General features: G+C 55.9%; 1 protein-coding gene across 1 annotated transcript; it reads left to right on the top strand.

The window, feature by feature from the left end:
* The first annotated feature begins 14,027 nt into the window (after positions 1 to 14,027).
* LOC122472197 (calmodulin-like protein 3) lies at positions 14,028 to 15,328 on the top strand. The gene has a single exon (XM_043561487.1). It carries the CDS (start codon positions 14,230 to 14,232, stop codon positions 14,677 to 14,679), a length of 450 nt encoding a protein of 149 aa, XP_043417422.1. The 5' UTR covers positions 14,028 to 14,229; the 3' UTR covers positions 14,680 to 15,328.
* The last annotated feature ends 3,603 nt before the right edge of the window (positions 15,329 to 18,931 follow it).

The following is an 18,931-nucleotide window of genomic DNA, read 5'->3' on the forward strand; positions in this document are numbered from 1 at the left end:
TTGGCCTGCCATTTTGGACCCTGCTTCCTCTCTAACACGGTGTCTTCTCTTCTTGAGAAGGAATCCGTATGGAAGTCACTCCTTTACCCCTTCCCCTTGGCCTCCTGCCTAAGCAGGTGAGCGGTCGGTCAGCCTCATGGGACCGGCATCAGGGATCGCCGCTCCCCAGTGACCAACTCCACAGACTGTCTGACAGCTGAGCTCAGTGCTGGGAAAAGCGGGGGAACATGGCACGTGTCGCCAAAGCCTCGTCCAGCTTGGTCCAGCCCCTTTCTCCCTCCAGATCCCGGCCCAGCTCTTTGGAAGGAGCAAGAAGGAACTAGAGATGCCTCACATCCACGGGTGTCTCCTTACGGGGCTGCACCTCTTGCCGGGTTCCCAGTGTGATGGGACGAGGGCGTCCATCTGGGAATGAGCCTGAGGCTGGGAGACTGGCTGGCACCTGCTGGACGCCCCACCGCGGAGCCCTGGGGCACATAAGAAGTGTGCACAGGAAGACAAGTGAGAAGACCTCCACGTTAGCCCGTGTGGCGTCCCATTCCCCGCCGCCCCCACCCCCACTGGGTGTCAGGGAGACAAGAGAGGCTGCCTGCCTGAGTGGAGGACCTACATCTGCTGAGAAGGAGCCCCTGGAACCAAGCGCAACAGAGAGGCGGAGAGGATGTGGTCCGTCAGCACAGAGACCCAGGGGTTCCCGGACAAAACCTCGGGCCCGTGGCCGTCGCCGGTTGGAGGTCAGCTCTCCCACCCAGACTCATTCCCTCTCCTGCCCCTCTCAGTTTACCTCCTGGCCCTGCTGCCGGGGATGTTGGGACTTCTCCCAGTGACGGTTCTGGAGTCCCCGAGGGCGTCCCTATGGGCAACAGGCCCCCCGCGGCCCAGGGGAGGGGGATCCCCCTCTGGGGGGACACCCCTCTGTGAGTGTGTGCGTGTGTGTGAGTGTGGGTGTTGGGCACAGGGGTGTGGGCTGGCTGTCCTCCTTCCAGGCCTTCAGACCGATGGCTGCAGCCAGCCTGGGTACCCCAGGGACAGACACACTCTGTGGGCTCTGTGGGCCGGGTCTGGTGACAAACGAGTAAGACCGGTTTAGGACCTGGCTCCTCTGACTTGCCGGAACCCACGTGTCCCTCCCCCGCTTAGCACCCCCACACCCTGCCTGCAACTCCTGCGTGGGGATCACCCTGTGCCCACGTGAGCACATCTGCACATGTTGCTGCCGGAGCCCGCCCTCCATCGGGCCACTGTGAGCCACGTGCTGCCTTCACCGAATGCCCCCCCCCCCCCGCCGAGTCCCTGCTGTGTCCCCAACCCTAAACACAAGTCACATTCCCCCACGGAGCAGCGCAGCGGGTGGTTCCATCCCTGGCCTTGGAACCAGGAAGCTGTGGGGTGTGTCCAGTCACAGGTGGTGCAGCCTGGGGCAGGTGACTTCACCGCAGAGGAGATAACACACACCTGCCTTATCAGGGCTGAGAGTGCGGGCCATTGCTATCACCCCCTCCCCCGTGGGCCCAGAGCCAGCCTTCCGCCTGGGGCAGCTTCGGGCCCGTTTCCCTCCAGGCACCTTCTCGCAGGTCCAAGGACAAACGTCCCTGAAGCGGAGCGGGTGGCTATTCTAAGTTCTCAGAAGGTCTCGGGCTGAGTTAAACACCTGACCCCACTGATGCTGGGGGCCGCGTCTCCTCTTGCTCCCTGCTTCCGCTCCTAGCGCCGCAGAGCAGGTGCTCCGGGCGTCGAGTGAACTTCCATTGGACAGGAAAATGGTCACATGTTGAAGGCGCAGAAGTTGGAGATCATCTTTGCGGTTTAGATCCTTGTCCGAGCAAAGCTGTGATTCTTGGGCCACCAACGTGTCACGTGGAAAAGGGCAGAGGCCCTGCTGTCATGGGATTGTGTTAAAAAAGCAGGGTCTGGGGCGCCTGGGTGGCTCGGTCGGTTGAGCATCTGGCTTCAACGTAGGTCATGGTCTCGCAGTTCGTGGGTTCGAGCCCCGCGTCGGGCTCTGTGCTGACGGCTCAGAGCCTGGAGCCCGCTTTGGATTCTGGGTCTTCCTCTCTCTGCCCGTCCCCTGCTCACACTCTGTCTCTCTCTCTCAAAAATAAATAAACATAAAAAAAAAAAAAAAAAGAGCAGGGTCTGTGTCTGCCCTGCGTTCAACACAGCGACCTGGCAGGGGCTGTGGGTAGTCGGTGCCCACAGTTTGCCTAGACTTGCCGGGCACCTGGCAAGGGCGGTCCTTCCCACTCTTCTTGGTCAACGACACACCCGGGAGCTTGGCAGGACGCACATCTCTCTGCGTGCACTGTCCGCACACGTATGCAGCCCCAGTGACAATGGCACTCTAGCTACCCGGCACTTTCTGCAAGAAGGGCTTTGGGTACGGTATGTTTCCGGAGTCCTGAAATGGAGGCCTTCAAACACCGAGCGTTTTAACTGTGGTGGGAACCTTTCCAAGGCGAGTCACATGTTGTATTTCCTATCGCTCGGAACAAGGGAGAGGACCCTGCTTCCCATAGTTAGAGATGGTCTTGTCATCGTGTGCCGCTGCCCACAGGGACGTGAGCAGGTGCGTGGGCCAGGCGCTAGTTTGTCTGGACTTGCTGTAATTCCTCTGGCTGGCCAGTCCCACCTCCTGTCTGTGGTCAACTGTTACATTTCCGTGGGTCCCAGGCTTCGTTTCACAGCGATTACTGACCTAACTTAAGGCAGAGCCAAAGTTTGCCAGGGGGAAAAAAAAAAGTTAATCAAACTTGTAAAGCAGCAACTTTAATTTATTAATTAATTAATTTTTAATTTTTTTTTTTAGTTTATTTATTCACTCATTCATGTAGAGACACAAAGAACAGGGGAGGGGGGAGAGAGGGAGAGAGAGAGAGAGGGAGAACCCCAAGCAGGTTCTATGCTGTCAGCGCACAGCCCCACGCAGGGCTCCAACTCGCCCACCATGAGATCATGGCCTGAGCCGAAGTCGGACACTCAGCCGACTGAGCCATCCAGACGCCTCTAGCAACTTTAATTTAAAACCAGTAATAAATCAATTGCTCTGAGGGGGCACCCGGTGCTTCTACTGTATCTCTGACCTCAGGGCGATATCCTAAAGCGTCAGGACCGCCGTTGCCTGAACAGCAGCTCAGAGCAGGTGCTCGTTTCCACGTGGGCACAGCTGCCTCACCCCCTCCTCTCTGACCTCTGCTCGGGGCACTGCTGTTCTCCCCATCTGGCAAGAAGTCGGGGAGGGAGCAGACCAGAGGAGTGACGGCGGCACACCCACGCGTCCCGATGCGCTGCTCAGAAAGGGTGAGTTAGGTCACAGTGCTCCCAAAGCAGTGGCCACGGGATCCCGTCCCTACCGGCAAGACTGAGGCCTGTGGCCTGCAGCCCCCAGCGCCCCTGCCACCAGGGAAGAAGGACCTTTTCTGTTTGCGACAGTTGGATGGCTCCGGCCGCCAGGGGAGAGAGAAAGGAGCTGGGCCGGGAGGTCGGGCACTAGGTCCCGGGAAAGATGGCTGCAAGGCCTCACGCGACGTGTCTCGGTGGCCCTGTGGCCGGCCCGCCGGGCCCGAGAAGCAGCTGCCACTGTCTGAGCTTCAGGGTTGTCTGCTGTGAGAGGAGTGAATGAGGCCTGACTCTCAGGCCTCGCAGGCCGGTCCACGGGGCTGCTGGGCACAACAGTGCACACAGATGAGCGGTCAGCCCCTCTACCCTACCCTTCCTCCCCAGGAGCTGACAGGCCCAGGCCAGCCGACCACCCGCAGGTGAATCACGCGGAGGTCTTTGTGTTTGCGACCTCCCGATCCGGGGCCTGACCCAGGAGGCTGTTTTTGACACAGAAGGTGTGTGGAAGAGGCTAGTGATTCTTGGATGTGACCGGGGACCAGGGACGAGAGAAACCTCTGTGGTCGCAGCGGACAGGACCCAGGGCACTGTCAGTGGCTGCAGGACCGTGGTCCTAAGGAAACTGAGGATGGGGACTCCGTCTCCTCTGTGCCTGTCCTGGGAGCACTGACGTGGCAGAGACGGAGGGCGGTGGCTTACACCGGGTCAGAGCGGGGTGATGTGGCCTTCTACGTGCCCAGCGCCGCACTAAGGGCTGCGACGGGTGACCTCATCCTGGTCACCGGTCACCGGACCTCGTCCGTTGATCCATCCATCCATCCATCCATCCATCCAACTGTCCATCTGTCCATCCATCTGTCCTCCTGTCCTCACTCAACAGTGTATTCCCATCTTACAGGTGCAGCAAGGGAGGCTTAGAGAAGGCGCGGAACTCGTTCGCGGAGGAGCTACTGGGCTCCCAGTGTCTGCGGACTTCAGCTGTCCTTCCCACGCCACCGAGGACCGCCGCACGCAGCTCAGGCAAGTCGCGGAGCCGGGGACAGCTGGCCGCCCCCTGGGGGGAGAAGGGCAGGAAGGCAGGTGAGGCCACGGAATGCTCCAGAAGGAGGTGGCGCTTCGGCGGGTGCCCCGCCCCTCAGCACGGCCTGGCTTCACAGCACATGGACCTGAGTGGGGTCAGTTTCGCCTTTTAAATTGGATAAGTTGGCAAATGTGCTTGGGGCGAAGACAGTCCTCGTGCGCTTCCATGAAATCCTTGGAAACGGTTTCTCGAGGAGCCATCATTCGCGGTAAGCCCACGGCATCACCTCCGCTAGCCTGTATTTACCCAGGTCCGCCATTATCCTCCTATCCTCTGGAACATTCTGGGACAAGCTGCCCTGTTTCTCACTCAACTTTCTCTCTCCCTCGGTAACCTCATCTCCGGCTACACCCATCCCTTCGCTGGGGCTTTAACTCCCCTACTTTTAGTCCAGTCTTCATCTGTGGTTCTTTTCTTTTCTTTCTTTTCTTTTCTTTTCTTTTCTTTTTTGAGAAAGAGAACAAGTGGGGGAGGGGCAGAGGGACAGAGAGACGGGGAGGGAGAGAATCCCAAGTAGGCTCCACACTCACTTGGGGATTGAACTCATGAACCTCAAGATCATGACCTGAGCCGAAATCAAGAGCCAGACGCTCACCTGACTGAGCCACCCAGGCGCCCCCTCGTCTGTGGTTTTTAATGTCCCTGCTCCTCATTAAACTTGGGGAAACAATGATTTGTTTTTTAAAGATCTCTAGACTTTAACTCCTTCCCTAAGATCTTTCTTCACATTTTTAAAAGCGTATCTGACTTGGGTGGCTCAGTCAGTTGGGCGTCCCACTTTGGCTCAGGTCATGATCTCACGGTTCGTGGGTTCGAGCCCCGCGTCGGGCTCTGTGCTGACAGCTCAGAGCCTGGAACCTGCTTTGGATTCTGTGTCTGCCTCTCTCTCTCTGCCCCTCCCATACTCACGCTCTGTCTCTCTCTCTCTCTCTCTCAGAAATAAACATTAACAATTAAAAAAAAACAAAGCATATCTGACTAGTTTCTAGCATCTTGAAAAGAGGGCACAGCTTTCTCTCCACCCCTGCTCACCCCTCTTACTAAGGTGTTAGTAACTTTCTATTTTCTCACTAGAGCCCTCCTCATGCTCCCCCTGCCCCTCCCAGCACTTGAGCTGCATTCTTCAGCCTGACTAGTCCCGTGCGCCATCAGAGAGCGCAGAAGTTTTGCTTCTACACCTTACTCTCTTTGTTCTGGTGCGTAAATGCTGCCATTTATACTGGCTCATTTCCCTTCCTCGCATGTGTTCCAGGCTGTTATTTCCAGTGAAATAAGCTCCTTGTGCAGTTGAGGTGTTCTCAGCCAGTTCTAAATATTTGGGCTCGTGGTCATTTTTGTGTGTTTGTTTCCTCAAGCTACATAGCATTTTCCCGATGATGCATTTGAAATTTCTTCCTCCAGTTATGATAGATAGATGGATAGACAAATAGATAATAGATGATGGGTAGATGATAGATAGATAGATAGATAGATAGATGCCATAATTTTTCACTTCCCATCCCACCTTGGAAAAGGGTTGCGGTGGGCGGGGCTCAGCACGCAGAGCCCCGCCCAGCCCTGCAGGTCTTGAATGTTCCATCTCCCTTCCTGTATGGAAGCGGCACCCGCCCAGCGCCCCCCTCGCGGGCCCTCCACCCTGTCAAGTCTGGGGGTCGGATGCTGCTCACACCCTGACTCTGCAGGGAGTCCAAAGCTGCCGTTCCAGGCTCCGGGAGGCAGAGGAGGACCGGCTTCCTGGTGCCACCTGGTCGCACAGAGACCGTGTAAATGCTGATCTCCGCCCGTGTCTTCGAAAACATAGCCGTTCCCCTTTCCCCTCATCTGCCGAGACCTCAGAGCGGGCACGAAGCCGAAGGAAGTGTAGGGCTCGGGGGAGGTGGGGGGTGGGAGGTCGGGCCCATGGGGCAGACCTGATGCTGGGCTCACGCCCCACCCCTGTGTGGGCCTCTCGTGCCGCCTCCTTTTCCTTTATCCATTGAGTTCCACTCCAGCTGAGCCACCCACGGAGGAAAATCTCCCAACTGAGCTCCCCTAATCCTTCCTTCCCCCGCTGACTGCAGGGGACTTCGCCCTGGGGCTTCCCACTGAGGTCCCTTGGGTCACACCATATCCGCACCCTCCACCCCTTCCTCCTCCTTTCCTCAGTCGCCCCTTCTCCGAGTCCCCGAATCTGGCCTCTTCCAGGAAGGCAACGCTTGGTCCTGGGTGAGGTTTTTTTTGGTCACCTCTGTATTCCTTTAAAGACGAGGTCAGGAGGGGTCTCTTCTCTTCCTCCGACAGACAGAATCGCCACCGGGGTCGACATCAGTGGCGCTGAGTCAGGACTGGACCTCGAGGCTCTTGGGTTTGCTCTGAGACACTTGACCCCCGTGGTCGGTGACGCCAGCGTTGCGAGCCCCCCTGCCCTGTCCTCCCTGCCCACGGGACCAGGCCTTCCCGGGAAACCTGTGCTCTGGTCAAAGCCGCCTTGGTCAAAGCCTTCCTCGTCCATTCAGAAGTTTCTCCAGTGCCCGTTCTGTGCTGGGGCTGCACTGGAATCCCAGAGTCTCCAGTGAACAAAACGCTCTCTCTGCCTTCGAGGCACTTGAGGCTGACCAGAGAGTCCCTTAGTAACTGGCAGTGCCCCTCGGGCCCCGGTCCTCGAAGCATGAAGAGCCAGGAGACCACCCCCCACGCCCCCACCCCCACCGAGGCCCATATCTTGTGGTTCACTAAGTAGTTAACCAGATCCTTCAGCCTGATGGGTTATAACGTCCTTGTCCGGAAACGAAGGGGTTTAGACGGGGGGGGGGGGGGGGGGGGGGGGGGGGGGTAACTTTCACAATCTCATTAGCAGGGGAAGCCCCTTTTCACATGAAATCTTACTTGGATGGTGAATAACAGTTAACCTTTATTAAGCTCTTACTGTCCCAGCCACCCTTCGGAACCCCCTCATGTAGGAATCTGTAGTGCCCTGTGCTATGGCTGTGCTTCAACGAGCAAGTTTAAAACCATTGGGTTGGGGCGCCTGGGTGGCTCAGTCGGTTAAGCGGCCGACTTCAGCTCAGGTCATGATCTCACGGTCCGTGACTTCGAGCCCCGCGTCGGGCTCTGTGCTGACAGCTCAGAGCCTGGAGCCTGTTTCAGATTCTGTGTCCCCCTCTCTATGACCCTCCCCTGTTCATGCTCTGTCTCTCCCTGTCTCAAAAATAAATAAAAAATTTAAAAAATAAGAAAAAAAAAAAAAAACCATTGGGTGACGGGACACCTGGGCCGCTCAGTCAGTGAAGCATCTGACTCGGTCACGATCTCACGGTCTGTGGGTTCGAGCCCCACGCTGGGCTCTGTGCTGACAGCTCTGAGCCTGGAGCCTGCTTCAGATTCTGTGTCTCCCTCTCTCTCTGCCCCTCCCCTGCTCTCTCGCTCTCTCTCTCTCAAAAATAAATAAACATTAAAAAAAAAAGAGCAACAACACTGGGGGAATGACTTCCAAAGGGAGTTGTGCACTTTGCTAAAGCACTTTGCCTCCTTCGAATCACCTCCCTGGGTACAGAGCCCATGCCCCAAACACTCCTGCTTCCTCCACTCGTCACGTGCTCCCCGGCAGGCACACATGTGCTCACGTGGACACTTGAGCCCCACGCACACACAAGCGCGCACACACACTTTCTGGACTGAATGAAAGGTTTTCATCACAATCGTAAACTTCAAAGGCTTGGAACTTGGAAGAAACACTCTTCCTGCCTCTTAGTGAGTTCCAGACCCCTCGGGGAAGTGCGTGGTTCTCTTGAAGGTAATTACCACACCCTTGTGCTTGGGGGGGGTGGGGGGCTTAAACCCACTTAGCCAATTATCAAACGTAGCCGGGTATCAGAAGATTTGTTGAATGTAGTTCTAGCCCCTCAGCAACATTACCTCATTTAATGTTTACTGTTGGTCATTTTTTTTTTCAAAACATCAAATATCAAAAAAGTAAAAACAACAACAACAAAAAGAAAAAACATCAAATATCAGATTTGAAAGGCCGGTGAGTCATACAAAGGAGCCCTTCCAGAACCAACACACTTTCCTCCCTGCTCTGCTCTCCTCTACCCTGCCTTCCCCAAGGCCAGTCCAGGACGCTTCAACCTGCCCCGAAGTTCGTGGTAGGAGCAACCAGTGAGCTTGGTGAGTTACCTGGAGAAAGTCACCAATCCTGGCAGGTGTTTTAAAAAAAAAAATCATCCTTGGGGTGCCTGGGTGGCTTCGTTGGTTAAGCATCTGACTTCGGCTCCGGTCATGACCTCACAGCTCGTGGGTTCGAGCCCCACGTCGGGCTCTGTGCTGACAGCTCGGAGCCTGGAGCCTGCTTTGGATTCTGTGTCTCCCTCTCTCTCTGCCCCTCCCCCGCTTGCATTCTGTCTCTCTCTCTCTCTCTCTGAAAAATAAACATTAAAAAAAATCATCCTTCTTGCAGGAAAACAGGAAGTTCGAGAAGACATCTTAACTTGCCTGGTTGCTTTTCTTGTGGGATTTAGGACTAATTTGCTTTCATTTGGGGTGATCATTTAATACTGATTTAATCAAAGTGGCTGTCAGTATACAGGGCACTTTGTGTCCGTCCTGCTGCCTCTTCGTAAATGCACCGAGTGAGAGGTGCTCAGCGACACCGGAGGCACGGGCCTCAGCAGGTGAGCTGCTAAGGAGCTCGACGGTACCTAAGCAGGTGGCCTTGGTGCAGGGTGGGGCACCCGTGGAGGCTGACCTCAGGCGGGCTGCCTGGTCAAAGCAGTGGGAGTGGACATGAAGACCCGTTGACCCAAGGGGATCCAGGAAACTCTCAAAACAGTCTGATTGTTTGTTTCCTCTGCAGTGGACTTCATTCTGCAGGTGAGGCCTCAACTCATAAAAGTGAGCACTCCTGCACTTTATGACCCAGCGGAAGGCCATGTATGGTGTCTCATGAGCTCTGGGAAATGCGTTCTCACATCGTGCACAAGCCTCCTAAACATGATGTCACCGGTTACTTATCAGATTTCTCAATTAAACAACTCACGCTCTGATCCAGAACCGCCTTCTCCTCCCTGAACTCAAACTCCAGCCCAGCCTAGCCCAGGACAGCCCTGGTCATAAAGACTGACCAAAAGTCACTCCAAGAGTGACTTCAGGTTCATGCCCTGAATCTGGAAGCCATCCAGTTCGTCGTATTTTGTTATAGCGACCCAAACACATTACGACAACGTGTTTATATTCATACTGGAGGGCCGGAGGTAGACGAGCAAGGGTTAGGGCTGTTAATCGAGAGAGAGAGAAAGAGAGAACTCTCATGGCCACACTCAGCCTCACCCATTCTCGAAGGGCACAGAGGTATGAGTGGTTAACGAGACTGGGGAATCCTAATCTATATCTTCATAGCACTCAGCAAGAGAGGCATATCCACGAGGGTGCTGCATGAATTCTTTTTAACAAAAACTATTATAGTGCCAATCCAGAGAGAAGAGAAATACCTTGGGTTATCTACTCTTCAGAGGAAGTTGTTGCAGCAGGCAGTCCCTTGGATGTGTGTCTAGTGAGGTCATCATTAACACCATATTTTGTAGGGTCCACACTGTCCCTGCCAAGATTCCAGCGTCCTCAGTACCTCTTACCTCCAGCCCAGGGAGTCCTACACTCAGTTCAGACATGGTTCTCAACACTCCACCGTCGTGGCCCTCCAAGTGTGTTCCAAGGATCCGTGGGAGGGGAGGGTGTCCCCAGTACCCTTTCTGAGGGTCTGGGAGGCCAAACTATTCTCCTAATAATACCAAGACATTATCTGCTGTGTTCATTGTGTTGACGTCTGGCACTGGGGCCAGAGCAGTGGAGGGCAAAATCCCTAGCCCTTTAGCATGAATCAAGGCTCCTGTATTAGCAATCATCATACACTTCACTGAACTGAAAAAAACAAAAAGCCAGTTTCACTTAAGAATGTTCTTGGAGAAGTAGTGACATTATTATTTTATTAAGTTTCAACCCTTGTAGGCACATCTTTAATATGCTGCTAAACACTGACATACAGCATTTGCCATAAGAAAGGTGCCCTTGTGAGCCCACGTGTAATGGGGAAGCTTTTGTCATGGACCGCCATCTTTATTGGAAAGAACAGCTGATATGACACCATATGGTTGCTCCAGACTTGGTATTTGGCAGACATTTTTTTTCAAAAATGGATGAAGTGAGCTTGTCACTTTAAGAAAAACAATCGATAGTCTTTGTGGTCAATGATAAAATTTGAGCTTTCAAATAAAAATTAGAATTTTGGAAATTCCATACCTGTCACTGTGAGCTTGAGACTTTCTGATACTTTCCTAATAGGATTGTTGGTGACATGAATGAATGTGATATTTTAAAAAATCTTTAATGTTTATTTATATTTGAGACAGACAGAGAGAGAGAGAGAGAGAGACAGAGCATGAGTGGGGGAAGGGCAGAGAGAGAGGGAGACACAGAATAAGAAGCAGGCTCCAGGCTCTGAGCTGTCAACACAGAGCCCAATGCAGGGCTCAAACCTGCCAGCCGTGAGATCGTGACCTGAGCTGAAGTCGGACGCTCAACCGACTGAGCCACCAGGTGCCCCATGAGATTTTTATAATTTTATCTGCAACGGGTCAACATTCAGAAGATCTACAGAACTCAGTGAACCAATATTGTCCAAAGGAACAAAGCAGAGCATGACACAATCACGAAGCCCAAGAGTGACCAATGGATTTTAATGTGACAGTACGAGAAAGATCATTGATGTGGCTTCGGATCCCACACTGCAGCTAACCTTTGAGAAACCACCACTCGTCGAATGTTGATATAGTACCGAAGAAAAATACCCGCCAATACCTGAGTCATTTAGACGTTCTCCGTTTCCAGCTGCGTATCCGTGTGAAGCTGGGTTAGTCTGTACTTCATATCGAAACATCCTCCCACAGACCATAGCAGCAGAAACAGACAATGCTTCTACAAAACCAGACACACAAAGCGATTTGCGAAGTTGTTTTTATTAGTTTTATTAATAATCAATTAATAAATAATAATTAATAAATAATTTATTAGTTTTATTAATAATTAAAATTATTATTTTTTATTTTAGAAATAGATCTCTCATAAAACTACAGTATATCTGTTAACATGCAATGAGTTTTTTTTCTCCTATTTTTTTAAGTTACAAATGAATGTAGAAAAATATAGGGGCGCCTGGGTGGCTCAGTCGGTTGAGCAGCTGACTTCGGCTCAGGTCACGATCTCACGGTCCGTGAGTTCGAGCCCTGCGTCGGGCTCTGTGCTGACGGCTCAGAGCCTGGAGCCTGTTTCTGATTCTGTGTCTCCCTCTCTCTCTGACCCTCCCCTGCTCATGCTCTGTCTCTCTCTGTCTCAAAAATAAATAAATGTAAAAAAAGAAAAAAGAAAAAAAAAGAAAAATATATCTAGATACTTGAATTTTTTTCCGGTTGTAATTTCAACTCCAGAACATACTGGTTGGTGTAGCCCACATACACAAAGGCCTTTTGGCGTTCTCGATAATTTTAAATGTTTAGATGGGTCCCAGGATCAAAAATGTATTCTCGGGGAAGGCTGCAGGGAGAGGATGGCAGAAAGCCATGAAATAAGAGCGAGGTTCCTAAGCAGTGAGGCTGCCACAGCTTAGCCCATCCCAGCACTGTCCTTTGTGAGTCATGAGTACCATTGTTTAAAATCCTTACTGAGCTCTCTTTCAACGTGCCTTTTTGAAGAACTCGCTTAGGGCGAGGGCTGGATGTTGGAGCCACAGCACCAGGATCCAGAAACCTGCAGACACCCATCGGCCACTTACCCCCTTGCGGGTGAAGTAGGCAGGAAGCGAGAACGTATGCGTCCGTCACGGGGACTATCTCACAAGCTCTCCCACGATGCTAGCCCTTGGCTCTCCAGGACACCATGTCGCTTACACGCTTGTGCCCAGTGGTTCCTCGGCCTCCTGCTACTGTCCTCGTGTTATCTCATGACTACATCCCCCTGGGGGTGCGATTTCAGCTTATGAATTCTGGGAAGAAATACTCAGACCATAACATCCAGCTCATCAATTCTTCCATGGATCACGCCTTTGGCGTCCTATGTAAACCCAGCCCAGACCCAAACTGGATGAGCTGGGTATCATTGCCAAGCCCAAGGTCACTCAGACTTTCTATGTCATCATCTGGGAGGTTTGTAGTTCTGCATTTCCCATGCGGGTCTGTGATCCATTTTGGGTTACTTTTGGGAAGGGCGTAAGGTCTGTGTCCAGATTCACTTTTTTTTTTGCACATGGACGCCCAGCTGTTCCATCACCGCTTGTTGAAAAGACTACCTTGTATTTCCTTTGCTCCTTAGTCACTTGTGTTCTGCGAGTCTATTTCTGGGCCCTCTGTCCTGTTCCATTAATCTATGTGTCCACTCTTTGGCAGTCCCACGCCATCTTGATTACTGTGGCTTTACAGGAAGTCTGGTGGTGTCGTCCTCCTTTGCTCGTCTCCCGCCGTATCATGGTGGTTCTCTGGGGGTCTCTCCCAGTTTGGGTTTCCGTGGATTCCCACAGACAGCGTGGCCTCTTGTCACTAGGTGGGTGGTCATTTCCCCAGGCTCCCTGGGGGCAGGAATGTGTGCTCGGTGAGCATCCCATTTCGCGTTCTTGAGACCATCTCCTCTTAAAAGTACCCCCTTTCTTCTGCTCTTCTCCCCCAAAACCCAGGTCCAGACTTTCAGACATGCCTTTGCCTGTCTTCCCATTCATCAGAGAATAGAACGTGACTCCCCCACCGCATCTGAGGAGGCCTCTGTGTGCCCTTCCTCATGTCCTTCTCTCCCCTCATCCATCAGGCTGCAGCCACACTGGCCACCTTTCTGTCCCTTGGCCATGCCACGCCCTCTCCCCACCCACCGCGTGGGCTTTGAGCCTGCTCAGCCTGCCTGCCGGGAAGGCACCTCCTTCCCTTCAGGTCCCCCTCCAGTGTCACCTCTGAGAGAAGCCTTCCCTGACCACCGCTGTGGAGGCGACCTGTCCGTGCTCTCCCCGCCAGCACCCCTGTGTCTTCCTTCATGGCACCTGTCACAATATCCACGAATCTCATCGTTTGGCTTACTCGCCAGCTAGCTGTCTCCGGGAGGGAATACAAGCTTCTGGAGGCCTGGGAGTTGCCTGTCTTGTCCCTGGCTCTATTCCCAGCTTCTAGAACAGTACTTGCACACAGTAGGCCCTCGATACATATCGAGGAGTGAACACGTTGGAGGAAAACCTTCTCCATTCATGTTTCTTCCGAAGGTGAGAAGACAGTCTGCTTCCACCTGAAGGAGAAAGCCTTTGTTCGTTCTCTGAAAACCCTCTTGGGAAAGCGAGGGCTTTCAGGCTTTGGGAACCCGGACAAGGAAAGGAGTTCCCTTCAGGCCAAGGCAACCTCTGCCTTTCATCCTGCCCGAACTTTCCCAGAAGGGAAACTGCTTGTTTCACTGAGTGCAGGGTCTGGCGATGGGGCAGGAGGAGGGGACAGGGAGTCCCCGCGGGGGGTTCCCAACAGCTGCCAGTGGGGCGGGCGGGAGCAGCTCACACACACACACACACACACACACACACGCGTGCACGCACACGGGCGCTGGCCGCAGCCCAACCCTCCACCGGCCCGTTCCTGGTGCCGGACTCCTGTTCCAACAGCGCCCGGCCCCGGGCAACCGCGGGGCGGGGAGTCGGGGTGCCAGCGGAGCCCTGCTCCTTCTTAAGCGCCCGCCAGTCAAGCCCGGGCCAGACGGCCAGCCAGCCGGCGCCCCTGGTGCGGCCACCTGTCCCCCGGAGCCCGGCCGCTGCCACCGCTCCCTCCATGGCCGACCAGCTGACAGAGGAACAGGTGGCTGAGTTCAGGGAGGCCTTCTGCCTGTTCGACAAGGACGGGGACGGCGCCATCACCACCCAGGAGCTGGGCACCGTCATGCGGTCCCTGGGCCAGAACCCCACGGAGGCCGAGCTCCGGGACATGGTGGGCGAGATCGACCGTGACGGCAACGGCTCCGTGGACTTCCCCGAGTTCCTGGGCATGATGGCCCAGCAGCTGAGGGGCAGGGACAGCGAGGAGCAGATCCGGGAGGCCTTCCGCGTGTTCGACAAGGACGGCAACGGCCTGGTGAGCGCGGCCGAGCTGCGACACGTGATGACCAGGCTCGGGGAGAAGCTGAGCGACGACGAGGTGGACGAGATGATCCGGGCCGCCGACGTGGACGGGGACGGCCAGGTCAACTACGAGGAGTTCGTGCACATGCTGGTCTCCAAGTGAGGGGCCGCCCGGCTTGGCCGAGGGCTCTGCCTCCGGCTCGGGCGGGAACCTCAGCCTGGCATCGCTTCCTGCACCCCTCCCGCCCGCCTGGGCTCTGCTTCTCCCCCGCCCGGGTGATTCCACCCCGCTTCCTGCACCTCACTCTGTCCCCTTCTCTCCTGCCGACCCTCCCCCGGCCTCTTCTCAGCCGGAATGACACGGGCCACCCTCGAGCCCAGCAAACGCCAGGTGCCTCTGAAACTCAGGAGTAGCAGTGACGTCACTGCCCTGACGGTGACCAGGGGAGGGCGCAGCGTGGCGTCACAGAGCCCTCTGGGCTGGGACCTGCGGGCCGCTTAGCACTGGGGCCAGGGCAGCGGGAACCCCAGCGCCCGGGGAGGTTTCAGAGCCTCTGTGGCCGGGAGGCTCCCTCTGCGGGCGGGAGGGGCCCGGCCCGGGGAGAGAGGCTGATGGAGATATTGACACTTGAGCTCCGGCTTCCTGGGAGACACCACCTCTTTCCACCGGGCGCATGCTTGTCTGCGATTCATCCTTTGAGGCCGGGAGTAAAGCTGGGCTCAGTTGAAACATGTTCCTGTTCAGCTTCACGGAGGGAAATGTGAGCGAGAGGGAGAGGGAACCACGGGGGATAATAAAACGCTTGCGTTCCCGTCGTGGCTCCTTCTGTTCTGGCTCCGCTGAAACGATCCTTGTTGCTAGTCCAGGGTTTAAATGAGGCGGGGTCTCCATTTTTGTGCGTTTTGGAGAGGCGATGAAACCTAGCAGTGGGGAGCGTAATGAAAAGAGAGAAGCCCAAGGAAGGCAAACCTTGAATGTTTATTTCAAGTAAAATGGAGAAGTCAGTAGCAAAGAGCAGTTAAGAGGCAGCACAGAGCCCTGGAGACCCGGGCGGGTTACAGGTGGGAAGGCAGCCTGACGGTGGGTTTCTGTCACCTGCGGTCTCCGGGATGCACCGTGCTCCAACGGTACAGGATGGGGGGGGGGGGGGGATGCGAACCACCTGTCCAGCCCCTGAGATGGTTATTCCCGCATTTGCTGGCATCCCCCAGAGGCCACACCGGATCACCCCGGGGGTCAGAGGGACCTTGCCCAGGTTGAGGTGGTGTTTGGTACCGTGGATGCTGCCCTGAGGCTCTCATCAGCTCACGCAATGGCTGTCGGCCCTGGGAGGGTCACAAAGCCCCTGACCCATCTTGCCTTAAGTCCTTTCCCCCAACACCCAGTCCCCACCACGCGTGTTGCCTTGTGTGTACAACGAAGAACATGGGCACCGGGGCCGGACAGATCGGACTCTCCAGGCTTGTGCCTGCAGCTGGCTGCTGACGGCCCGGAGCACTCTGCTTCTCCGTGAGGCTAGCAGGTGTTCCCGCAGCCCCTCCTGGGCGCTGGGCACCGTCGTGAGCACTCTGCGGGCACAGGAGCCCACCACCAGCCTGTGCACGAGCTGCGTCAGCAGCCTCCCCGTCTCGCAGACGAGGAAGCTGAGACATGAGGAGCTTGAGAAATCTGCCGGATGCCCCACAGCCGGGAGGTGACGGGGCCGGGATCGCACGCGGGGCTGTGCCCTCGGCCACACTGCGCGGCCTCTCCATTGCCCTTCACCTCCGCCGTGACTGAGGACTCTGATAGTGCCTCTCTCGAGCACCTGTGAGCGTTACAAATCATCTCCTTAACATGCCCGGCATGCAGTAGGCGCTTAATAAATGACAGCTGCTGTTGCCATCGCCTTTAGGAGACCCCTGCAGCTCTAACTCTCCGTGTGGCCTGGCGACTTGGCCTTGGCCTCCACCGAGGAACTTCCGCCCCTGAGTCCAAGGGAAAAAACGAGGTGGGAAGGGGCTGGGGCCGAGAGGACACTGAGGCAGGGTCTGGGGCAGGAATGCCCCAACGCAGTGCAGCTGGGAAGGCCCTCCCGGCGTGGAAGAGGAGGGCGGGCCTGATTGCAGGCCCTTTTGGCTGGGCCGAGGGCTGAGCCTGATGGAGCTGAGCCTCCCCGCAGCCCCCGACTGCCGGGATTGGCAGAACGCCTACAGGTCGTGCACTGGCAACACGTCCACGTGCCGGACGGAGCGTCCAGATGTCAGGGCCACCGCTCCCTCGGGGCGCCCAGCCAGCCGTCACCGCGGCGGTTCAGACGTGCATGATGGTCCCACCTGCCGGAGGGAACACTGACGTCACCCTCCTGGGACCAAAGGATTCCACCTCCTAAATGCTTCAGGAAGAGAAGGGGCAGGTGAGGGACCGGCTGGCTTCAGAGGTCGTCCTCCACCGCGCTCAGCGTCAACCAGGTCTTGCCGTGGCGCGTGGGCCCGGCTGGAGAGTGGGCATTTAACCCCTGCTTTCCCGCTGTCGGCCCAGCTCAGCCCTTGCGAGTGTGGGGGACCTGTGTGCCTGCTGACACACAGCTAGAAGGGGACGAGGCGTCTCTGTGAGCCTTCCACCCAGCCTCCCGCTGATTCAGCCGAAGCAGGTCTTAGAATCACAGGCGTCTTGTGGGAACCGCCCTGCGGGCATTTTAACGGGCTTTGGGGGCTCCCGTGCGGAGTCCGTGGGCCAGCGCAGGAGCGAGCGGTTGTGCAAAGACCTCCTGACGAGCCCCTGACCCTCCTTCAGGTGTTCCCGGAGCCGGGCTGCGGGTGAGGGCCCAGGCAGGCTGGAAAGAAGGTGACAAGCTCCCCACCACCCCCAGAGACCCCCAGAGACCCCAGACCACCGCCTGCCGTTTCCATCACTTCCACCATGACGCCAAGCAGCAGGTAGGACACACACCCTCCAGGATCCCTCAGACGCAGGTCACTGATATCAATGGGGTTCTCTTCTGTTCATAGGTGGGAAACGGAGGTGGCAAGGTCAAGGTGGGCCAGAGCTGAGAACGTTCCCTCCTCTCCCCTCCCCTTGGTTTTACTCTCCTGAATACACTTTTTGAAACACGTTCACCATCGTCCCTTCTCATTCAAGCAAGGTCATCAGCCAGTTGGGCCACACGGCTCAGCCCCTCTCCCAGCCTGAGGGATTAGGGACAGGGACACCAGCCCGAGGGGACGCGGTTGGGCAGGGGCTCCCTGATTCTGTGGGGTCCCCTGCCTTGGCTGGTGGTCCAAAACCCACCGTGGGTGTGTGAGCCTCTGGCCGTGCCTGGAAGGCACACGGGGCTCTCCCGGCAGCCACTTCCATGCGGGACATGGCTCTGACTCAGTGCGTCCTGTGTCACTCCTCAGGCTCGGGCCCCTCAGTACACCTGCGTCTGTCTTCAGCCCCCTCCACACGTCCCCTCTGTCATCCTTCCTGTTTGTCCTTCCCACACGGCCAGGCCAGGACCTGTCTCGTGTCCCTGACACCAAGGTGGATATCTGTAAACTGTGGTCCCCATAATATGTAGGTCCCCGGCCTTGCAGGAGGTCAGGCAGGGGGCAACCTGGGCTCTGGAGCACCAGAGAGGAGCCCCTGCAAGGTCCTTGACTAGAGAGAGTCCCGGAGGGTGTGAGGACCCTGTAGACCAGCTTCCTTTGCAGAGTCTCTTAGGAACAGCCATCCCTCCCCCACATTCCCTGTTTTTTTTCAATCACTGAAGAATTGGACCTAACCTCCCTTCATCCCCCAAAAGGTGCTATCTGACCGCAGTTTCAGAAGAACATTCCATCCAGCCCTGGGGAAGGAATTTATAAATATTACCATAGGCTTCTCATACCAAGCCTCTCATAAATCAGCACTCGGGGCTCCTGGACCTCCCAGACTATATAAAACCACTCCTGTGTTTCCAATTTTAAGTCAAACACAGCCCAGCCCTGCTGGCCTCTGTTGATCCTCACGGATTCCTGGGGCTGATCAAAGGTTCCCCCAGCCAGCCAGCTAAAAAACGACTCTCTGGTGCCCGTTGGAGAATTTAAAATGAAAACGCATGTATGAGGTAGGGACTGCCCCGCGGTGAATGGAAGCAGTGGGGGAGACGGGGTGTGTTTCTCCCCAAAAGGCAAAGCACAAACAAAGAGAAGATTTCTGAGGAAGATCTGGGCCCCGCCCACCTGCAGACCTCCCACCATCTGCTTTTCTGGTGGTTGTTTCCCTAACAGCCAGGAGCCTGGACCCACCCAGAGGGGGCAGGGAGTCGGACCCGGAACCGGAAAGGACCCTCCCTGGCCCTCCTGCCAAGTGCTGGGTGCCGGGAGGAAGGGACAGTCGGGGATGTGCCATGGGAGCCAGGCTCGGATAGACCTGGGGAGGGCAACACGGTGTCCACACCCCCAGGAGAAAG

The sequence above is a fragment of the Prionailurus bengalensis genome, chromosome B4 (assembly GCF_016509475.1).
Source record: "Prionailurus bengalensis isolate Pbe53 chromosome B4, Fcat_Pben_1.1_paternal_pri, whole genome shotgun sequence".
Classification (NCBI taxonomy): domain Eukaryota; kingdom Metazoa; phylum Chordata; class Mammalia; order Carnivora; family Felidae; genus Prionailurus; species Prionailurus bengalensis.

Bases quoted from the DNA above. Each gene is read 5' to 3' on its own strand.
- LOC122472197 (XM_043561487.1), top strand. From the start codon at position 14,230: ATGGCCGACCAGCTGACAGAGGAACAGGTGGCTGAGTTCAGGGAGGCC.